This window comes from Talpa occidentalis, unplaced genomic scaffold, assembly GCF_014898055.3.
Source record: "Talpa occidentalis isolate TD23 unplaced genomic scaffold, MPIMG_talOcc4v2.1, whole genome shotgun sequence".
Lineage (NCBI taxonomy): Eukaryota > Metazoa > Chordata > Mammalia > Eulipotyphla > Talpidae > Talpa > Talpa occidentalis.
In genome coordinates, this window is record NW_026555331.1 from 38,002,822 (window position 1) to 38,023,353 (window position 20,532).

General features: G+C 37.3%; 1 protein-coding gene across 1 annotated transcript in view; it reads left to right on the plus strand.

Moving 5' to 3' along the window:
* PIP4P2 (phosphatidylinositol-4,5-bisphosphate 4-phosphatase 2) overlaps positions 1 to 20,532 on the plus strand; it is a 41,894-nt gene that overhangs the window by 1,606 nt on the left and 19,756 nt on the right. Inside the window, exons 2-3 of the mRNA XM_037504291.2 lie at positions 15,288 to 15,436; positions 19,938 to 20,044. Of these exons, the coding sequence (XP_037360188.1) occupies positions 15,288 to 15,436; positions 19,938 to 20,044 (256 nt within the window). The remainder of the gene's footprint in view (positions 1 to 15,287; positions 15,437 to 19,937; positions 20,045 to 20,532) is intronic.

The following is a 20,532-nucleotide window of genomic DNA, read 5'->3' on the forward strand; positions in this document are numbered from 1 at the left end:
TTTAAATATATGGCAATGAATGCTTTACCTTCAAGTCATCCTTTCAAAACAAAATATTGACTATTAAGAGAGTTTGAATTGAAGCAACTGTCTTATAACTAGTTTTCATGTCCTCTTTCTTGCATTTCTGTTTTGTATTTTCAGTCAACTAGTAGCTAAATTATTTCACAAAATGGTCATACTCATTGACCGGCTTGTAGTGGACTTCTTTATCATTTGCCATGTTTGTGTAATCTGATAAGACTCTTTTTACTACACAATAAGTTACAGGTTCCAGTTCAGCCACTGAGAAGAAGCTTCATTCCAGAAAATTGTAATAACCTGAGACATGGAATAATTTAGCAAAAAGCATTTTCTGCCCTATGACAGCATAAATTATTTTCTAAGTCATGAAAGAGACAGGTTAGATAATCAGAAATACTAAGCGCGTATTGGTATAATACCTAGGAAAGCGAGGGACGTAAGTGAGAACTAAAGGCATTTTATTTGCAGTTTTGATAGAATATCTCAATAAATAATAAACAGACATCTTCATAACTATTTTGAGTAACACACAGGATCTAATTTTAAAAGACCAGAGGTATTTTTTCTTTTGCTTAGTAATTCACTGGGTAGCACCATAGGCTCTTAGAGATTGCTCTAGGTGGACAAGATTGACTAACCTCATACCTTCATGGAGCCAGGTTGTAGTGGGAACAAAGAATAAGTAAACACATGGCTGAATTATTTCAGATTGTATGAAGCATTCTGTCACTAGACCAGATGTTTCTAATAGTTGACAACAAGTAGAATTGAAACTTGGGATTCAGAAGCCCAAAAATAGAATGCAGATTTTTGATAATGAACTTTGGTTTGTGATGCCATTCATACTTATCCAGAATTTTTTTTTTTTTAAGAAAAGCTACAACAAGCAAGCAAATATCTTCTCCAACCCAGCCCTTTGCTATTTGTGTCTCCTATGGTCAGGAATGTTAGCTCCCACCTCAAGATGAAAAATTCCATTTCAAGTTGACAGTTGATGGTTTAGGATCAGAAAAATTTTCTTTTCTCCCCCATAGGTTCTGTGGTTGGTCTAATAATTAATTTGACATGAGACAGTTCAACAGGAGAAAAATTTAATGACGTATGTATGGAACGCAAGACATGAGACTCAAGGGCAAATTGGGCAGTTGAGGCTTATAGGCTGGGCTGAGCTGAAGAATGGGATTGGGGCTTCCAGTTTCAAAGGGGTGGAGGGTGCTTCACAGGATGGTAAGAAGAGCAATTGCTTGGTGATTAGATGTGTGCCCTGTCATGTAGGTAACTTTCAGATAAAAAAGTTATCTCTGTTAGAGTGTTCTTTCTGGGCCAGGCCTCCTATCTGAGTTTCTAGGCAGTTAAGGGAGAAGTAAAAGTTTTTCCTCAGTCTGCTGGGCCTTAGTTTCCTGCAGTTGAAAATAATACACATGTGAAAGTGGCACAATTTGAGGTGACATATCCTGTTCCCCTTCAGTGGAGTGTTTATTTCTGGACAGATTATTGGCATTTGTAGTGGAGAGTAGTTAGTATTTTGCGTCTGGTTTTAGCACAGTGAGAATTGTGTATGTTCTTTAACGGCCCACCTGGGTATCTAAGTGAATTCCTTCTATAATTAAGTAATTATATTTACTTACTTTATTTACTTAGTTAATTTTTTTTACTTAATTTACTTAGCTAATTTATTTACTTAGTTAATTTATGTCATTTATTATGCAAATATATATTTTTGAGTAGTAACCAAGCATTGTGGTAGAAGGGAAAAAGCAGAAATGACTTCTCTTCCAGTTGAGTGGGGATAGTGAGACATAAATTTACGTAATCATGCAAAATGAAGTGGAGAAGAGGACAGTGCTAGAAATGTGTCAGTGCTAGGAGGTTATGTAATAATAGATTTAGGTTGGTTAGGAAGTCAGGGATGACTTTCCTGAGACTTAATGGCTGTCTGAAAGTTGAGCAGTAGGGATAACTTGACAAAAGGAGAATTGGAAGAACATTTTAGCAAAAAGAAAAACAGTATCTAAACAAGCCTTAGCAAGACAGAGCATGGTAAGTACAAGAAACTAAAAGAAGGCTGGTGTGATTAAAGAGGAAAAAAACAATAAGGAATGTTGCAAAATGGGATTGGAAAGGTAGATATGGTTGGAATTCTCTACATATACCTTGGCCCCCCACTTTGATATTCAGGTTTTTGGAGAGTGCCTGTCTTGGAATCTGTACTGACCCTGTGACTCAGTTTAAACCTAAAGACTAAGTTAGAAGAGAGTTGAATGTCTTGGAGCCTAGGCCCCAAGAGGTCCTGTCCTATTCTCTTTTGTAAAGTGCTCTCAGGGGGAAATAACTTTTCATGTAAGCAGTTGAATACAGATTGCCATGCTTTGAGGAACCTTCGCTAGCCACGTGGAGAGACTATCTGAACAGTAATACCTCCTCAGCACATAAACGTGTGAATGAAGATGCCATCTCAGATGCCCAGCTCAGTTGAGCATTCAGATGGCTTGCCCAAGCCAAATTCTTACTGCATCTGCATGATAGATTCTAGGTGATTATCATCCAGCCAAGGCTGAATGATCCACAAAGAGAGCTAGTTTTAAGTTGTGTTAGGCCACTAAGTTTTCAGTAACTTGTGCAGCAACAGATGACCAGAACAGTAAGTATTAATCAGTCCATGCATGCCATCAACATTGCTCCTGTTGAGAATTTTGCCTTAAGCAAAAGGATGATCTGCCTTGATATTATTATTATTATCTTAAATCACTCTATAGATTCGAGAGTGAATGAGAGGCTAGAGTGGATGAGGATAGATGACTTGTGTGCTTTAATTAGCTCAGGCTGCTATAACAACTATACCATAGTCTGGATGACTTAAACAACAATTACCAGGAACTTCCAAAATCAAGGTGCCAGCATATTTGATGTCTGGTGAAGAACCCTTTCCATATGCAGAAAGAGAGCATGAAAGCTCTCTGATGTCCCTTTCATAAGGGCACTGACCCACTCAATAGGGCTTCACCCTTAAATCCTAATCATCTCCCCAAAAAGGCCCTCTCATGTGGCACAGGGGTTAAAGACGGCGCTGTCAAGCTACTGTCAGCCTCTGCAGCACCATTTTGATCCCAGGCCAGCCAGGGAGCAACCCACATGGCGCAGCAGACCTCTCCTGTGTCGCCCACTGCTCCACTCAGCAGCGTATTTCGTACATCTGCCTTTTTTGCTCCCTAATCTGCCTCTGGTGAATCCTCTTATCTCCCACACTCCTGGCTTACACCCCAGTTCTTGTATGCATAAATAAATATATCTTGAAAAAAATCATCTCCCCAAAAGCCCCCCTTCCTAATAACATCACATTAAGGATTAGGATTTCAGTTTATGAATTTTGGGGGACACAAGCATACAGACTGTTGCACTATGTGTATTTGAACAGTGTTTTAAATTTCTGAAACCCCTTGCAGAATTTTAGGTTAGCAGTGGATTGGCAGTAAGAGATGATACAGATCCAGGGACCCATATCACTGGCACAGCACACTGTAAGATTAGATTAAGCACTCGATTTATTTGCTAAGGGTTCTGAAGCACACCAAAAGCCACATTGTCATCATGAGCAGAAATAGATGCAGCATATTGGAGAGCAGAGCTTCCTGAAGGTCCAATAGGGCATGTACCTCCTGTGAAACCAAGCTTCTTGGTTGGTTTTGTACTATACTAAATTTAATGTTCTATTTAGGAGAATTTCTTCAAACTGTTTCTTGAATCAAAATCTGCCTCACAGAGCCCACATCCTCATGAAGGGAAAATAGAGCCTAAATATTGGCAACGTATGTCTGCTCTCAGTTTTTCAGAATAGCAGCGAGCCTGTTTCCTATTCCATTTATCAGCAAGCATCCGGCTGCATGATTCTCTTATTCTATTTTATAATGCCCAAGTTTCTTCCTGGGGCTACCCAGCGTCCTTCAAGCATTAATCAAGAAATGGCTCATTCAGTTCATCATCCTTTCAAATATTTGAGTGCCTCTTACACTTTTCCAGATGCCAGGGAGCTTACATCCCGGTGAGACACACACATAGTGAGCATTATAATTTCAGAGAATGAAGAAAATAGTGGAGAATGAGGATAATGGAAAAACTGACTCTGTGGAGAGTTTTTAGATGGTGTTTTCAGAAAAGTATCTGAGAGGAGATGACATTTGCCCAGAGATATGAAAATTAGTTAGAATCTGCCACTGGGAGACCAGGGGAAGAGTGCCCCAGTAACTGGAATGGCAAGGATTAGACATACAATTTTTCAAAACAATGAGGACAGTGGTTTAGAGCTTGGTGACACAGGACAAGCATGGTAGTGGAGGTGAGGGGAGGCTAGGAGGGCTACACGAGAGAAGGCCAGGGCAGCTTTGTAGGTCACTGTCAGGAGGTGGGATTGTATTCTGAGGATAATGGGAGGCCATGGAGGGCTTGATATAACAGAGAGACAGGAAGTGTTTTACTTTTCAAGAACATCATTCTGATTATTGTGTGAAGAATAGATTATTGGGGATAAAGGGACGAGAAGAAGCTAATAAAACCTGAGACTAATCAGGAAGCTATCAAAGTAGAATAGGTAAGAGATGATGGAGGGCTGAATCACGGCACAGGTAATGGAAGTGGTGAGATGTGGGTGGACTCAGGACATATTTTATTTTTTTTAATTTTTAAAAAAGATTTATTTATTTATTTATTTATACAAGCACTGGGTATAGTCAGAAGTGCGGGAGGGTAAGAGAATTCACCGAGCGAGGGCGGAGAGCAGAGCAGGCAGAAGGACCGAAGTACACTGCTGAGGGGAGCAGCAGGCGGCAGGAGAGGTCTGTGGCCATGTGGGACCCTCCTCCGGTGGCCGGGGAGCAGCCGGGGATCGAACCTGCACTGCAGAGGCTTGGGCAGCTTCGCAACCCAGCGCTCAACCGCTGCACCACCTGGGAGGCCCTCAGGACATATTTTAAACATAGAACATCAGGAATTGCTAATGAATTGAATGAGTGGAAAGAAAGGAATGAACTAAGCTACTAGTTAAAAAGTTGTGCTTTTTCTAGGATGGGTAAATAGGAGAAGAAAGGGCGAAGCACTGTGGAAGTTAATATTTTGTTTTAGACAGGTTGAGTTTGAAACACTTTTAGACACTGTTCAATTAAGATGTTGAGTAGGCAATTGGATGTACAAGTCTGGAGTCTGAGGAGACTTTGGGGCTAGAGAGGAAATTTCATTCAACAGTGGCTTACACAATGTATGGCAACACATTGCTGCAGTGGGAGATGATGTTCTCAACTTTCTGTTTATTTCCAAGGACTCTGCAAGCTCTTTTCAGCAATGTCATTATATTAAAATCTTGCAAGATTGGCCAGATGGGTACAGATGTTAGCCAGATGGATGGAGAGGAGAGTTAGCAAGATGTATGTCCTTTACTGTAGTTGAGGGCAATAAGGAACTATCTGGGAAGTGATCCAAGTGGAAACCCTAATCCTTCCACTTTGGGGAAAAGCAGACAACCTTAGATATGGCGTTGTGCTCAGCTGTTTTGTGTTTCATATTTGCAAGGATGAAGAAATATTGAATAACCTGGGAAGGGCATCTCCTTAATAGCTATTAAAAGGGAATACTTTTTTCCTGCTGTTTCCTGTCCCTTTGAGAGGGCTCGTATGCTTTCATGTAGTTGGGAGGCAATACTTGAAGTTTGTGTCGTTTTGCACTTTCCCTTTCCCCACTTGCTAAGTGAATTTCTTCTCTGTAAGAATTAGAAACATATGTGAAAAAGAAAAGGAAACCATAGCTCCTCTTCGCAGCTTTCAGGTGAGTTTCTCAAGCATTGTGTAACTAAATCCCTCATAGCCCCAGAGAACTGCCTTCAGGTGTGGTTTGGCCTGGAGGATCTGCCACTTGAGTTTCTGCTGAATACTAGCTTTGACCTTGGAATAGTTACTTTACATCTCTGAGTCTGTTTCCCACCTGAGAAGGTGTGGTATAGATGTTATTTGCTTTTATAGTCTATAACACAGTTGTTCTTGGTCAGGAATCTGGATACATTTAGGAGAATATATATCTAACTTTGAAATGTAGATGGTTATTTTTTTCCTACCTTACTCCCTCTTTGACTTAAATTTCTTTTTCTTCCAGTATTTTTTTGAAAGTTTGAAAGATAATATGTTGAATATTAAAAGTGTTGACTTTTTTTGTGCATTAGAAGCCCAAATAGCATGCAGTATTTTCTCCATACAATGTATTTGTATATGCTACATGACTGGGTAGGGCATTTTAATCAAAGCACATATTTCCAAAGGCAATGACAAAATCTTTCTTCATCCCATCATTTGCCAGGTTGAATTATTTAAACTTGGTAGAATGATAATGTGGCTTGTACAACAGCATACAAGAAAGCTCCTAGTTGTTCAACATTTGAGCATGTGGTTTCCACAGAAGTAGAATGAGGGGAAAGGTATGTTAAAAGATAAAATTTTATAGTTCAGGGATTTAGCAAGGTGCTGAGATTCTTCATCTAGAGGAGAGAAATACATAGAGTGAGGAGAGACTGGCAACACAATGCTCTGAGGAGATTTAAAGTGAGAAGACTTTCACAGACACCTAAATTGTTATTAATTTTAGATCAGAGAACATTTCCCAAATAAGCATTGATATCTATTACAGTCTATGGATTCTACCAAATAATGTGACATTATAGTTTTTTAAAAAAATTTAAGGGCTTTTTCCAAATTTACAGAATTCAAGGGCCCTGTTCTGTTTCTTTGTGTAGAATACTTTACCATGTCAACAAAGAAGTGTGTGGATTTGCCACTAGTCCTTAATAAGGGCAAAGGTCAAGACATGCCTGAATACAAAATGACCTAAATGGAAGCAGTATGATCTTTTATGATCTCATTTCAAAAGTCTAATATACTGTCACTTGTGCTGTGCTCCATTGGTCAAGCCATTATAACCACCTGGACTCAAGGTGAAGAAACTTTGACTTCAACTCACAGTCGGAAAAAAATGTCAAAATATTTGTAGCCATGTTGTAAATTCACCATAATAAGCCATGACATTCCCATAAACTAGTGCACTATGCAGCTGGTAAAGAAAAGAGAAAACTATATGTAATGTTATGAAAAGATTGCCAGGACACACTATAAAGTGAGATAAGTAAAATGAAGAAAAGTGAATGTGGCATATTCTCTTTTTTTGTGAGAGAAATGGAGGAAATGAACACTTAAATGATTTATAAAATAATAATGTAAGTGGAGATCTCTGAAGCTGGAGTTGGTGGGTGGGCATAAGAATTGGAGTAACAACTCAGCATACACCTTTTTATGTTACTTTGATTTTTGAGTCATACAAATAAGTTAACTAATACAATTTTATAATAACAGAAAAATATTAATACTTGAGTTACATTATATTATCGACTTTTTTAGAGTTTATCCTTTACTAAATGCAATTTTTTAAGATCATATACCACATCTCTGTACAGGTGCTCGCTGTTGAACACTGTTACATTTCATTGTGTTTGATTTAGTCCACTACCCCAGCATGTCAAGGTCTTTTTTTTATATATATAGAGAGAGGCATGTTTTTTATTTATTTATTTGTTTGTTTTGTTTATACATGCACTGGGTACAGTGAGAAGCGCGGGAGGGTGAGAGAATTCACCAGAGCCAGAGCAGGGAGCAGAGCAGGCAGAAGGACCGAAATACACTGCTAAGGGGAGCAGCGGGCGGCAGGAGAGGTCTGCGCGCCATGTGGGACCCTCCTTCGGTGGCCGGGATGCAGCTGGGGATCGAACCGGCGCCGCAGAGGCCGCAGGCAGCTTCGCAACCCAGCACTCAACCACTTCGCCACCGGGGAGGCCCATGTCAAGGTCTTAACAGGAAGAATCTGTTTCTGAAATGGGAAGCATACCACTTCGTTTATGCTTTTCTCTAAGATCATACTAGTGGTCTCATCTGGTATTATTTATTACCCATTTATAATCTTTTCTAGCATTTACTTTTTTACTTTCTGTTGGTAGATGAGTAGGAAAGTGATTCTGGAAATGATAACACTTGAATTCTACCCATTCATCAAGGCCTTTTCTTTCATGCAATGCTTTTAAATTACTGCTACTGGAAGATGTACATTCCCAAAGCAATCTTTCCTGAACATGTGCACTATATATCTTAATACTTATTTGTGTACATGACTCTATTGAGGGAGGAAAAGAGGGCGATAAAATTCCGGTTTCTTTTATCTCTGAGTCCTTGCTCATGAAATCATACATTTAAGTACTCAATGTGTAATCAGTGGTATGGATGAATGATAGACTGAGAAATCAACGAAGAATGTCATCAGAGTTATTTAAAAAAAAAAGATTTATTTACTTATGCACACAAGAGATGGGGTACAGGTCAGAGGTGCAGGAGGGTGAAATGATCCACCAGAGACAGAGCAGGGAACAGAAGAGGCAGATCTACTGAAATACACTGCTGAGGGGAGCAGCGGGTGAGATAGGAGAGGCCTGCCACACCACGTGGGCCAGCTCTCTGGCTGGCCAGGGATTGAACTTGTGCCATGCTGCAGTGGCTATGAGCAGGCTCACAGTGCTGTGGCCCAACCTCCTGCGCCACCATGGAGGGCCTCATCATGGTGATTTTGAAGTCAAGGAGGGTGTGAGGTCTTTGCAAGGAACTGGAAGAACATGAGAACAAAAGATGGAAGTGATCCAGTAGAGTATGTGGCCAGAACCCTTTCCTCTTTAGAAATGTCCACAAGGCAAAGGAAGGAACTCCATGGCTACAAACTTTGCTGGCTACAATAAGGACCATGCATCTTCATGGTTTGACTTCTGGATTTCTTTGACAACGTATATTTTGAAATGAATTTCAGTTAACCTACAGGCTAAATACCTAAGCACTAGAATTTAAGGGATTTATTCACTAAATCTCTTTACATACCTATTGTATGCATAAGAAATAAATATTGGTTCTAAAAGATTCATCAAAATCTATATATGGGGGCCTTCCTGGTGGCCCAAGGGGTTAAACACCGCACTATGAAGCAATTCACAGAGTCAGCAGCACGAATTCGATCCCCGGCCAGCCAGGGAGCAACCCACATGGCACAGCAGACCTCTCCTGACTCGCCCGCTGTTCCCCTCAGCAGTGTACTTCGGTCAATCTGCCTGTTCTGTTTGCTGCTCTGTCTCTGGTGAATCCTCTCACCCCCCGTATCTCTGGCCTGTACCCCATCTCTCTTATGCATAAATAAATAAATCTTAAAAAAATCCATATATGTATCTGGATTTACTTAGATTTTGGTGAATATGTCCCAAATTACAAAATTACTAAACTATTAAGTTTTCATCTAGAATCTTTTAATCTTTATGTCATTTATAGGAAAAGGATGAAATATTTCAAGCTAGAAAAATACTGAATTTAATATGACCATTAAAATATCTTACCATCTAATTCTATGGAACATTGTGCTATAGTTATATATTTAAACAAATAAAACATTGCAAATCCAATTGAACTTTCCCTTTTCACCATATTGAGCTTGTCACCCCCATATTTGTTCTTATCTAAGATAACCAATAACTGAATTGGATTAAATTATTTTTAAGTACATGTTATAATTGATTTATGAATACTTTAACCTATAAATCATTTAATATATATACTAGCTCTGTACAAAGGAGTATCTTGTTTTTTCTTAGAAAATGTACCCAGTATGTATACATAGTAAAAATGAATTGTCTAGGAAGAAGCAGAATAGGAAACTACTCCTAGAGAAGGAGTTTTTAATTCTTAGCCTAGTGCATTTTTTTGTCCTTAAAATAATTTGTTTTTCTATACTAAAAATGAACTTCACTCTATTTTTCTTGAAATGCAGTTTTCTTGGAAGCAGTATTATAAACAACAAACTAGGAACAGAACCATGCAAATACGTAATATAGTTTCATTTGAATCATGCCAGAAAATTTTGCACTTTTGATATAGAAATAAATGTAGTAGTTGATGTAGAGAGAAAAATATATAATGTCAAGACTTGAAAAAAGCATCTGTGCTACAGGTGAAATGCATATTAGAGTAAGTTAGAACTACTTAGAAAAAGAAAAGCCTTAGAAAAGAGAGAATTCAGAGCAGAAGCTTTTGTCATCCAGAAATTGGTCATTGGTGAGTAATTAAATATTTCTTGCCATTGTCTCCAATGATAGAGCAGTTTTTTGTGTTTTATAGTTTAGTGCTCTTTCCTTCATGCCATCTCTGCCACCTTAGTATATATGGTAGATTTTTGGTACAACCCAAATCCCCGAGACAACTAAAGGAAAGAAATAGAGCAGATTAATAGCTCCTAATGGAATTTGGGTCTAATCATTTGCTATATAGGAGTTTCTGCTTCACAGTTCCTACATGCAGTACCATAGGCACTAAGATGTCGATTGGTATTGGTGCAAGCTGATGCTACAACCACAATTAATATGGTATGCCTATTTTTCTAGAGTTACTGTTTGGAGAAAAGAGTTAATGGTAAAAAATTATAGAAGGGTTGCAGTGCTTAAAAAAATGCTGAATTGTGCTTGAGTGATTGTGTCCTCCCCTTATGCCCCACCCATGACCTCTGACACATGCCTTTGTCAGATTAGTTGCCCTCTTCTCTGCTTTCATAGTCTCCTGCATGTCCTTGTCATTTACCACACTAAATTATAATTGTAGTGTTTTTTTTGTTTTTGTTTTTTTTTTGTCTTCTTACATGCTAAGAATGTGAGCTCTTTGAGTCCCAGGGGAAAGCTCATTCTCCATGGTATACTTAACAAGCATCTAGTGCAATACCTGGTACAGAATAGATGCTCAAGTACTTGTGAGTGATGAATGTTAACTCTTCAGCCTCCACCCATAGAGTGCTTGGCTGCTGCTGCTTTAGAGTTTAAGGCTTCTTGACTTTTGCTGGCATACAGCTCATAGAAGGCTACTATCTCATACCTCTTCGGTTATCAAACTAGGGTTGCCCTGGAGCAACAAAGCCAGCAAACAAGCCAGTGCAATGAAGATGTGATTGGTGTCATGGCTGTCTTATCCTTCATATCTTTTGCAGTGATACTAACCGTTTCAGTCCTCCCAAAGATGTGTTGTTTTAGCAGAAATTCCTGGGGTCTCTATGTTCTATGTAACCCTTCCTCTCTTAGACCTGGACTAAAGAGGTTTTACACTGAAAGAAAACCATCCCATAGCAGCCAAACTTGCTCTGTCCTCATCTGTACTCTCCGCAAAGATCTCAGGAGGAGGATAAAACAGGACTTTTTCACTGCTGATCTTTTTATACCTTTCTGTTTCATCCTATAATCAATCAGAGTATCCTAAAATAGCTCTGATTTTAATCTGATGTCATTTTTCAATTTTGATACATTTTTCTCAAGGGCCTAAAGGACTGAATATAAAGAGTGTATTAATGAAGTGAGTGAACTGGAAAATGCTGCCATTGAAGAGACTTAAAAGGAATAACTGATACAAAGGTCAGCACTTTCTAGTAAAACAATTCTAATCTTTAAATGCGGGAGGATATATCTAGGGAAAATGAAGTATGGATTAATTCAATAGAATGAATTAGCAGCATGGATGGGCTGTTAGGCAGAGACTCGATAAATTAGGTCCATATTTGTGATGGGAAATGTGACTTGATCACTTGTTGGTTTAAAGAATAATAATAATGGTTTCTTTTGAGTGTTGTAGGAAGTCCATGATGGATACCTTGTGATCCACATGCCTTCGTCTTGTGTCTCAGGTTTTATTAGTCTCAGCTTTCTGTGAAGTTTTTGTTATCATGAACTGGTCCTTTTTCCATCTCTGTTCTATTCATATTCTGTTCTATTTTTTTTTATTTTTTCTTGACTCTTCCTTCTCTTCCTTCCAATCCCCTTTAACTCAGATTTGGAATCCTTACATCTCTTCTCTATGTTAAGTCATTATCTTTAAGAAAGGCAGCGTTATTCTGTGATTGCAGTGATGGGGGACAGCTCTTTGCTGAAGTGCTGTATGAAAGTCTATTCAAAAGTTAGAATCTCTGGGCTCCAGTCTTCTCTGTAAATTGAATGTTTACTATATAATCCCTAAGATGGCTTGAATTTCTGTTGTACAATTCTGAAACTTTAAGGGATTTTTTTCCAAGAGACTGCCGTTCTAACAAATACTGTTCACATGGAGGAAAAAAAATTTTTCATTTAGGCAAATTTCATAGAGAGAATGGCTTGTTTAAATAACAAGGAAGACATTTCTAGGATATTTATGACTCTTCACATCTAATGATCCCGAGTTCTGAGATTATAGTGGACTTTTTATTCAGGGCAGACATTTAAAGTAGGTATGATCATTGTGATCTGCTGGCTGTTTTAAACTGAAAAAAAAAATGAACAGTCTAAGTGCTAATTATGCTAGGTTTATTAACTATGTGATAAATTTCTGCAGTTACAAGTCCCTTTTAAGACAACATGGAGTTAATAGGTGAAGATTTCCTTGAGGAAAAAAATATAAGATACTATCTCTAAATCATCTCTGGGCTGAAGTAATGGACAGCAAATTGAAATGGTAGCCCTGAAAGCCCTGGTTAGTGGAGCAATTAGCCTGCAACATCTGTCATCCTATTGATCTTTTGGATTAATTCCATTTATCTGGTGGGTTCAGCCAGTGTCCCCTAACTACCCCACCTCTCTGAGTGCATGGTTTGGAGAGGGTATTCTCCAAAGAAGAGACACTTTTATCAATCAAGCTGCTCTCCAAGGAAGAGAGCAGTAATATTTTTAGTGTTCTTTTTCTAAGAGAGATAGATGTGTCAGACAAGTTTCAGTGATTCATTCATTCATCCATCCATCCATCAATAAATATTTAGTGAGCATCTGCCGTAGACCTGTCACTGACATAAGTGCTTGTGAGTCAGTCCTGAACAAGCCAGACATGACATGTCCTCTTGGAGCTTATAGTCTCTTCCTCTTAGACTTCTAATCCTCACTTTCACCTTAACCCAACTTCCCAAGCCTCCACAAGAGTAGATAGGACCATATTTTTGTTGCTAAAGAGGCTGTCATGCTCCTTCTCCTGCTCCTTCTTCTTTTCCACCTCCATTGTCATTTTCTTTGTCATCGTCTTCCTTGTCTTCATCTTCTGATTAAAAATTATATAGTGTGAATCCTAGAGGAAAACTTCACAGAGTTCCATTGACTCTGATGCACTTCATATCCTTGCTAGGACATCCTTTGGAATTTTGTCCTTGGAGCAAAGCTTCTGCCTGGGTTTTACTGTCCTCTTATGTAGTTGCAATGTGTGGTCTCTTTGCCTCAAACATATTTTCTATCATACTATGTAACATAGAGACCTAGAATTATGAGAGAACTAACTCATGTTAATCTATCACTCAATTTTATTAGTAATGCTGTTGCTAAGAAAGATTAAAAATAATTTTTATTACTACATACCAGGAAGTATATCTTGAGTTTCCAGTGAGGTATATATTCTTTTTTTTCCCAGAATAATGCCCTCTTTATTGAGATCTGATAAAGTACTCTGCAAGGGTCAAAATTATAAGGATCAAAAATATTGTTGGCTCACTGTCATTTAAACCTGTTTTTGTTTCCTTGATTAATACAGTACAGGTCATTCTGGATTGACCTCAAATTCTTTCAAGGATTTAAGGCTATTTTTATAATTTAAGACATCTACAGCTTCTTTTTCAGTCTGTGTTTGGCAGGGCTCTGGTATAAACCTCCTAGAAATGTGCACATGTTGTCATTTCAGAGTGGCCTCTTTCACTGCCTTGGCTGCTGCAGAGATTGGCTAATTATGAATCATTTGAGTGAATAAGACTTGTTGCTAATTCTTTGTAGGTCTGAAAAAAATATATATGCTAAATTCCAAGGATGCCAGGTGGTAATATGTGGGTTTTAGACATACATACTATGCCTTGCTGTAATTCATTAAAAAATACTACAGTTCAGAATCGAATCCAGTCAATAGAAAATTTCTATTTCAAAAATAATTCTTTTCATGATTAGCTATTGTGATTATATTTTATACTGTCACAGAAGTCCCTTGAAATACTAGTACTCTTTAGTGGGGTTCAACCATATATTGGGGTGTAGCCCTTTCTAGATGTCCTAAGACAGTATCTTACCTTGCCAATGCCCGATGCCCATCACTAGCTACAGAACTGAGCTAGGCAGCCCCTTTAGAAGTCCCATCCAGAAGGTGCAGCGGGTTAGTGCACGGTACTTGTATGGAAATCCCGCCTGGAATAGTATATTCTTTGTCTCAGACTTTCATAACAAATATGTACTTTCGATAGCTAAATACCATTTTAAAACATGACTTCCTCCCTTTACCTAGCCAGTCAACCATGGACTCTTACACTCCGTGGTGTATGTGTGTGTGTGTATGCGCGCATTTGTAGGTTTTCTGGAAATTTTCAAATGCAAAAATACTGAGAACAAAATAACCTTTTATGTCATGTTGATTAATTATCAACATTTTGTTACTCTTGTTTTATCTATTTTCCCATCCTTTTATTTTTCTTGGTATATTTAAATTAAATCCCAGACATCACATTTTGCCCATAAACAATTTGGTCTCTTTGTTAGATTTTTAATGTTAAGTAAAAATTAGAGTTAACAATAAAAATATTGTTAAATTAGTTTAAGTTAGCATGGTTCCATTCTAATTATCTTTGTTCCATGCTGGTTAAGTTTGGTCTCTCCTTGATTGCCACTAAAATCCTATTTGTTTTTGTTATAGCCTGCAGTCATTGTACTGGTTCCACTATAAACAGAGCATGACAGCTACATGACTTATGTGTGTGTATAAGCGATTTAAAAACTGCTTTTATTGACTTTTTATTTCTAAGTAGTTAGGTCACTAGTGTAAGAATTTTTACATTAGGCATAAAGTACCACTTTCCTATTATAAGATTTATGAACTGACATATAGGAATAGAGTGAGTATTTTGAGTATAGGTTAGTAGAATGATTCTTGGTCATTGGGGTATATCTAGACAAACCCTATATCTAGGGTCCTCGAACCCTCCTTACCAGAATTAAGAATTATTCTATTGATACTTTACAAGATGGTCGCATGTGAGTTTATTCTCTGAAACTAGGACATGCTTGCTACCTTTCAAAACAGTTAAAAGATTGTGGGAAAATTTTGATAAGTTTCTGCTTTGCTTCTGTTGCTCATATGCTCAAACTAGCCATTATATTGCTGAGACTGCTTCAATGACTAATATCTTTTCAGCGGAACTCCCACCTCCATATACAGCCATTGCCAGTCCAGATGCCAGTGGTATTCCAGTAATCAACTGCCGTGTGTGCCAATCTCTTATCAATTTGGATGGCAAGCTTCACCAGCATGTGGTTAAGTGCACAGTTTGCAATGAAGCTACAGTAAGTGGAGATTTCCTTTAATAAAAGCAGAAATTGTTATCTGACACCTACTCCCTAAAGAAAGTACCCTAGTAATGTTACTTAAAAGTAGATGTGGGCGGGATCCAGATATGGCGATACTTTTATTCCTGTCTGTTTTCCATTTCTCATACAAGGATGCCTCTAGGTATTTAAAGCTAATTCCATTACGATCATTCATAGTGAATTTAAATATAATGCTGTTCGGAGCTTTATTTTCTAAAACTAGACTGAACATAGTTATTTATAATTTTCTTCAGTGTCTACCCACATAACTAAATCCATTGTGATTTTTACTAACATGAAAATATCTCAAAGTTCACTGCAAATGTGGACTTTGATTTCATGTAGAAAATTATTTAAACTTGTTCTATGTCTCTAGGATGTCAGTGTGGTTTTTCTAAGCTTTTGTGATTAAGCATTTATTATTGACATCTGTGCCAGGTGTTTCCAAGTAACTTGGTATTTTCGTTTGTTTACCTGATAAATAAAATAATGAACAACTAAATTCTACTGGGAAAAGCAACTAAATTTTAAGTAAAATTTTTGTAGTTTATGTAATCGGTATACATCGAAGTATACATTGACTAGGATATTTTTACTTTCTTAGTTAGGCTTATATTAAAAAAATTCAATCTCTCAAAATCCGTAACTAAATATTAATTTAATTTTTGGTATTTGTATATGTTTCCCTCTTTGGAAAAGTCTAAAAATGTTATCCATTGTTGTATCTCTAGGACCCATAAAACATGGATATGTTTTATGAAGAAGTCATAAAATAAAACCTTAAGTCATGAGGTATATATTTCATTGTAATATTTTTCTCTATAAGGGACATTATTTAGAGACAAATTTTATTGTATAAATAGTTGATACCTAAAATCCAGTTCCTTTCTTTTTAAGTTGAACACTCACTAGTAAATTTCATATTAACTTCCATCATTCTCTTTGTAGAGTGTAGTGGCAGGAAGGGCACAGTGTGGGTTTCCTATGATTGGAACAGACCGGTCAGGTAAAGGAGAGTCCTTGAACCCTCCGTGGCTTTCTTAGGCTTTTATTGAACTTTTACATGTAGTGCAGCAACCAGGTACATGGCAGGTGGTGGGAGGGGCAGGAGGCTGGCAGGCCTCTAACCACCCCCCAACCACCCAAGTCTTCTCTCTGGGCTTCCCTGGCTTTCTTTCTCCCCTTCTCTCTCCTGCCTCTGCTTCTCTTGGTGAATATCTCAATACTGCAGCCATGGCCCACAGAAGTAAACAACACAACTTATAACAATGTAACAGATGCAGGTACCCACCATCAGACATGCAATCCTAGTGGTGGGAGGGCAGAAAAGCCTGAAAATCATTTACCCTACATAGAGTTACCAAGCAAGTATGAGTTATTAACATAAATAGCAATTTTGAAAAATGCTAGTGCTTTAAAAATTTCCTGAGATTTGGTGTTAGGGTGATTTATTCTCTGATTCCTCCATAGATACCAATTTTTATTCTTTAATAAGTGGGGGAAAAAAGGAGCGTTAAATCTTTATACTTGAAAGTAAAGAGCAGACTAGATCTTTTTTTTTTTTTTTTGCAAGAATATTAAAGTTAGTATGGATTCAGCTTTTAGCCTCACTTCAATTAACTCCATAGAAGTGATGACTTCATAGAGAATCAATAGGTTTTGGCTACAAATAAACCATTTCTGAATAAGGAAAAGTATGCTAAAATTTTTGTATTATTACTGCCCAAGTGTTAAGTAAGGAAATGTAAATAATTGTGAATGTTCTAGAGAAAATGAATAGTATCCAACCAGATTGCTTTCTATAGATCAATAATGTTACAGGGGAAGGAAAAAGTGAAATATAGTCTTTGAGGAGTACTTTAATGTATGCCTTGCTAGTCTTTGCTATGTAATTTGACCTTACATTTGTGAATGAAGAGGTATCAGGCAACTCAGAACTTCTCTGGAGAAATTCTGGGTTGGAAAGAACAGATAAAGTGGCCCAGAGTCCAACAGAATAATACTCTATTTTCGCTGTGACTGTTCCCTGCTCAGTTTTACTGTGATTCATTCTTTTCACATCACCTAAAATAGGGTATCAGTGTATCTGTCCTCTTGGGCAGTCACCTGTGACAGGAATCTGATATTCCTGTGTAGATTAGCAAAACAAAAGAAGCTAATAAAGAGTCCTTTTTATGTCAATAGACATAACTGGGAGTAAGGGTGTGTGTGTGTGTGTGTGTGTGTGTGTGTGAGAGAGAGAGAGAGAGAGAGAGAGAGAGAGATATGAACGAATTTTAGCAAGATTGAGAGAATACAGAATTTACGGTTAAATGAAGAGTGATTTCTAGGACAAGTTAATGGAAAATATGAAAAGCCCTGGAGACACAGTGGATCTTTTTTGGCTGCACAACCAGTTATGAGTCTGGTATTTGGAGGCTCACACAGTGGGGTTTGAATCCTAACTCTGCCATTTACTAGCTATCTGTTTCTGGGGATATAACTTCTCTAAATTGTGGTTTCCTCATGTGACTAGAATAACATAACTACCTTAAGAGGTCATTGTTGGGATTACAGGGTTAAATGCCTAACGCAGTACTGGCACATACATGTTTATTTTGTCAAGTAGGAATGCTAACACTTATGCATATGGCACCCATTTCACTGCAGACCATACATGACATGGTTTGGACTTATACTGAGGACCAGTGCTTGAAATCTTCTAATTGCCTTGTTTCCTAAAAGATTCAATTGAGGTCTGGAAATGAAGTTGGAATAAAACATAAAAAAAAAAAAAAAACATCATTTGCAGGGCACACATTTACTTAATGGTAAATTTTGGATATACAGAATTTAACACAAATTCTGTTTTTTGGACACTGTATGTAATCTATACATATATATATAAAACTGTGGATATTTGCGAATTTTAGATATTCAGATTTTTTTAGCTATACTATAATTTAATAAATTGTAAGTGGCTTATTGCTAAGTTTCATATTTTCCAACAATGGTTATTTACTTAAATGTTAGAAACATCTTTTTTTTAAAAATAAACTGTGGCCTTCCTGGAAAGTCACAAAAATAACAGTACATAGTATAGAGCACTCCCATAGGCACTTCATATATGTTCTCTGAATATTAATATTTTGATATATTAGTGTTCTCTTTGTAAATAAATCTCTCTAAATAAATATTTTTTAATATCCTTTTAAAGTAATTGTGGACATGGTGATCCTCTGCACCTAGACATTTTAGAGTGAATTTCCTAAAGAAAAAAAAAGACATACTTTAAAATGAACCCTTGAAAACTGACCATAGATCTGAGGCAACCAGAAGGGAGGAAAGAGATCTAGGGGTAAGGGGAAGGAGTGGAGAGAGCACAAGGGGCTCTGGTGAGGACTGTGGGTGCTTTGGTGGTGGGAGAGCTAGGTGACGACATCTGAGGAGAGAAGTCCTACTCTGTCAAAATATTAGCAAGAATGTGAAACAATGGCACTTCATTTACGAAATGAAAAATAAAACTAAAAAAGAACATTCACTTATACACAGTACAGTGATCAAATGCAGAAAGTTAACATTGAATTAATACCATGATACTGTTTTCTAATTCTTTGATCAAATTCATATTTGCCCTGTTGTTCCTTTAAAAAAAAAAATCTAGCCCAGGAGAGATGCCAGAATTATAGTTGTATTTGTTTATCATATCTCTTTAATCTCCCTTAATCTAAATCTTGTCTTTTATTGCCTAGACATTTTTGCAGAGCACTGAAAAGTTATTTTATGCAATGTCTTTCACTTTGGGATTTGCCTGATATCCTCTTATAATTGGCTTTAGTTTATATGTTTTGGTAGCAGTGTCACTAGAGCAATATTCTATTCCTCTCAGTGCATTATAGGTTACTTACTTTTGTACCATCTAGTACTGAAGGAGTGTTGTTTGTGATGTTATTTATCCTTGCTTTTAAATTTGCTTCTAAGTTAAGGGGAAAAAAAAAGACGTGCCAGTAGTAAGAGTTATGACAAGTATTTTCATTCAAAGAGGTCCAAAATTTAGTCCCTACTAGTGATTTAACTTCAGGAAAATTAGAAATTTATCATAATTTCCTCTTCCCCTACTTGCTCCTTGTGGACAGGTGCAAGAACTCTTAGTGAGTGCACCTGACCAGACAGGTAGATGACCCTGTCTTATGAACTTTAAAAGGATAACAGCTCTTGGTGTGCACGAAATATTTCTCCCATATGAGAAGACCAGTACAAATTAATTTTGAAATATGCCCTTCATAATCAAATTTCTGCAATGCCTGCAGCTTCCTATAGTGTTTGCCAACCTTTGAGCTATTTAAAACTACTTAGAATGTACTTTTCCTTAAACGTGACTTTAGTAGCCTTTTGGGAACTTTCATTTTCAAACACAATCATTTCCTTTTTAAACACAAGGAAAGGCAATGGGTACTTTGGCTAATATGCTGTGTTTACATTTTCTTCCCTTATCTAGCCAATCAAAAACCCCCCAACAGGGAAGAAATATGTTAGATGCCCTTGTAATTGTCTCCTCATTTGTAAGGACACATCTCGGCGAATAGGATGTCCCAGACCCAACTGGTAAGAGATAAAAATTCAATTATTCATTCATTTGTTCATTCAACAAGCATATATTAAAGGCTCATAATATATAGTATTTATTCTAAATAGACTTTGCCCTCAAGTATATATAGGACCTAGATTATTTTTTTTTTTTGTTAAAGGACTTAAATGTGTAGGTATTTGTAAGATAATATTCTTGAGTGGGCAATGGTAGTTTCCTTGATGTTATGTGAATACTTTATGCTCTGTAATAAGTGATTCATTAAGCTAATTATTTAAAAAATAACCAGTTTGCCTTTGGAATAATGCATAATTATGTATAGTCTCAGGCATAATTGGCATTTATCTTGACCTGGAGGTGTTTGGTCATTTTGTACCTCACTGTGTACTGCACTAGTCTCCAATGAGTCAAATCTGTGCAACAAATTCTGAAGTTACTTGCCCATAAAAACTGCCATAATAACATGCTCAAAGAAGAGTATATCAATATCTTAACTGTTTTTTTC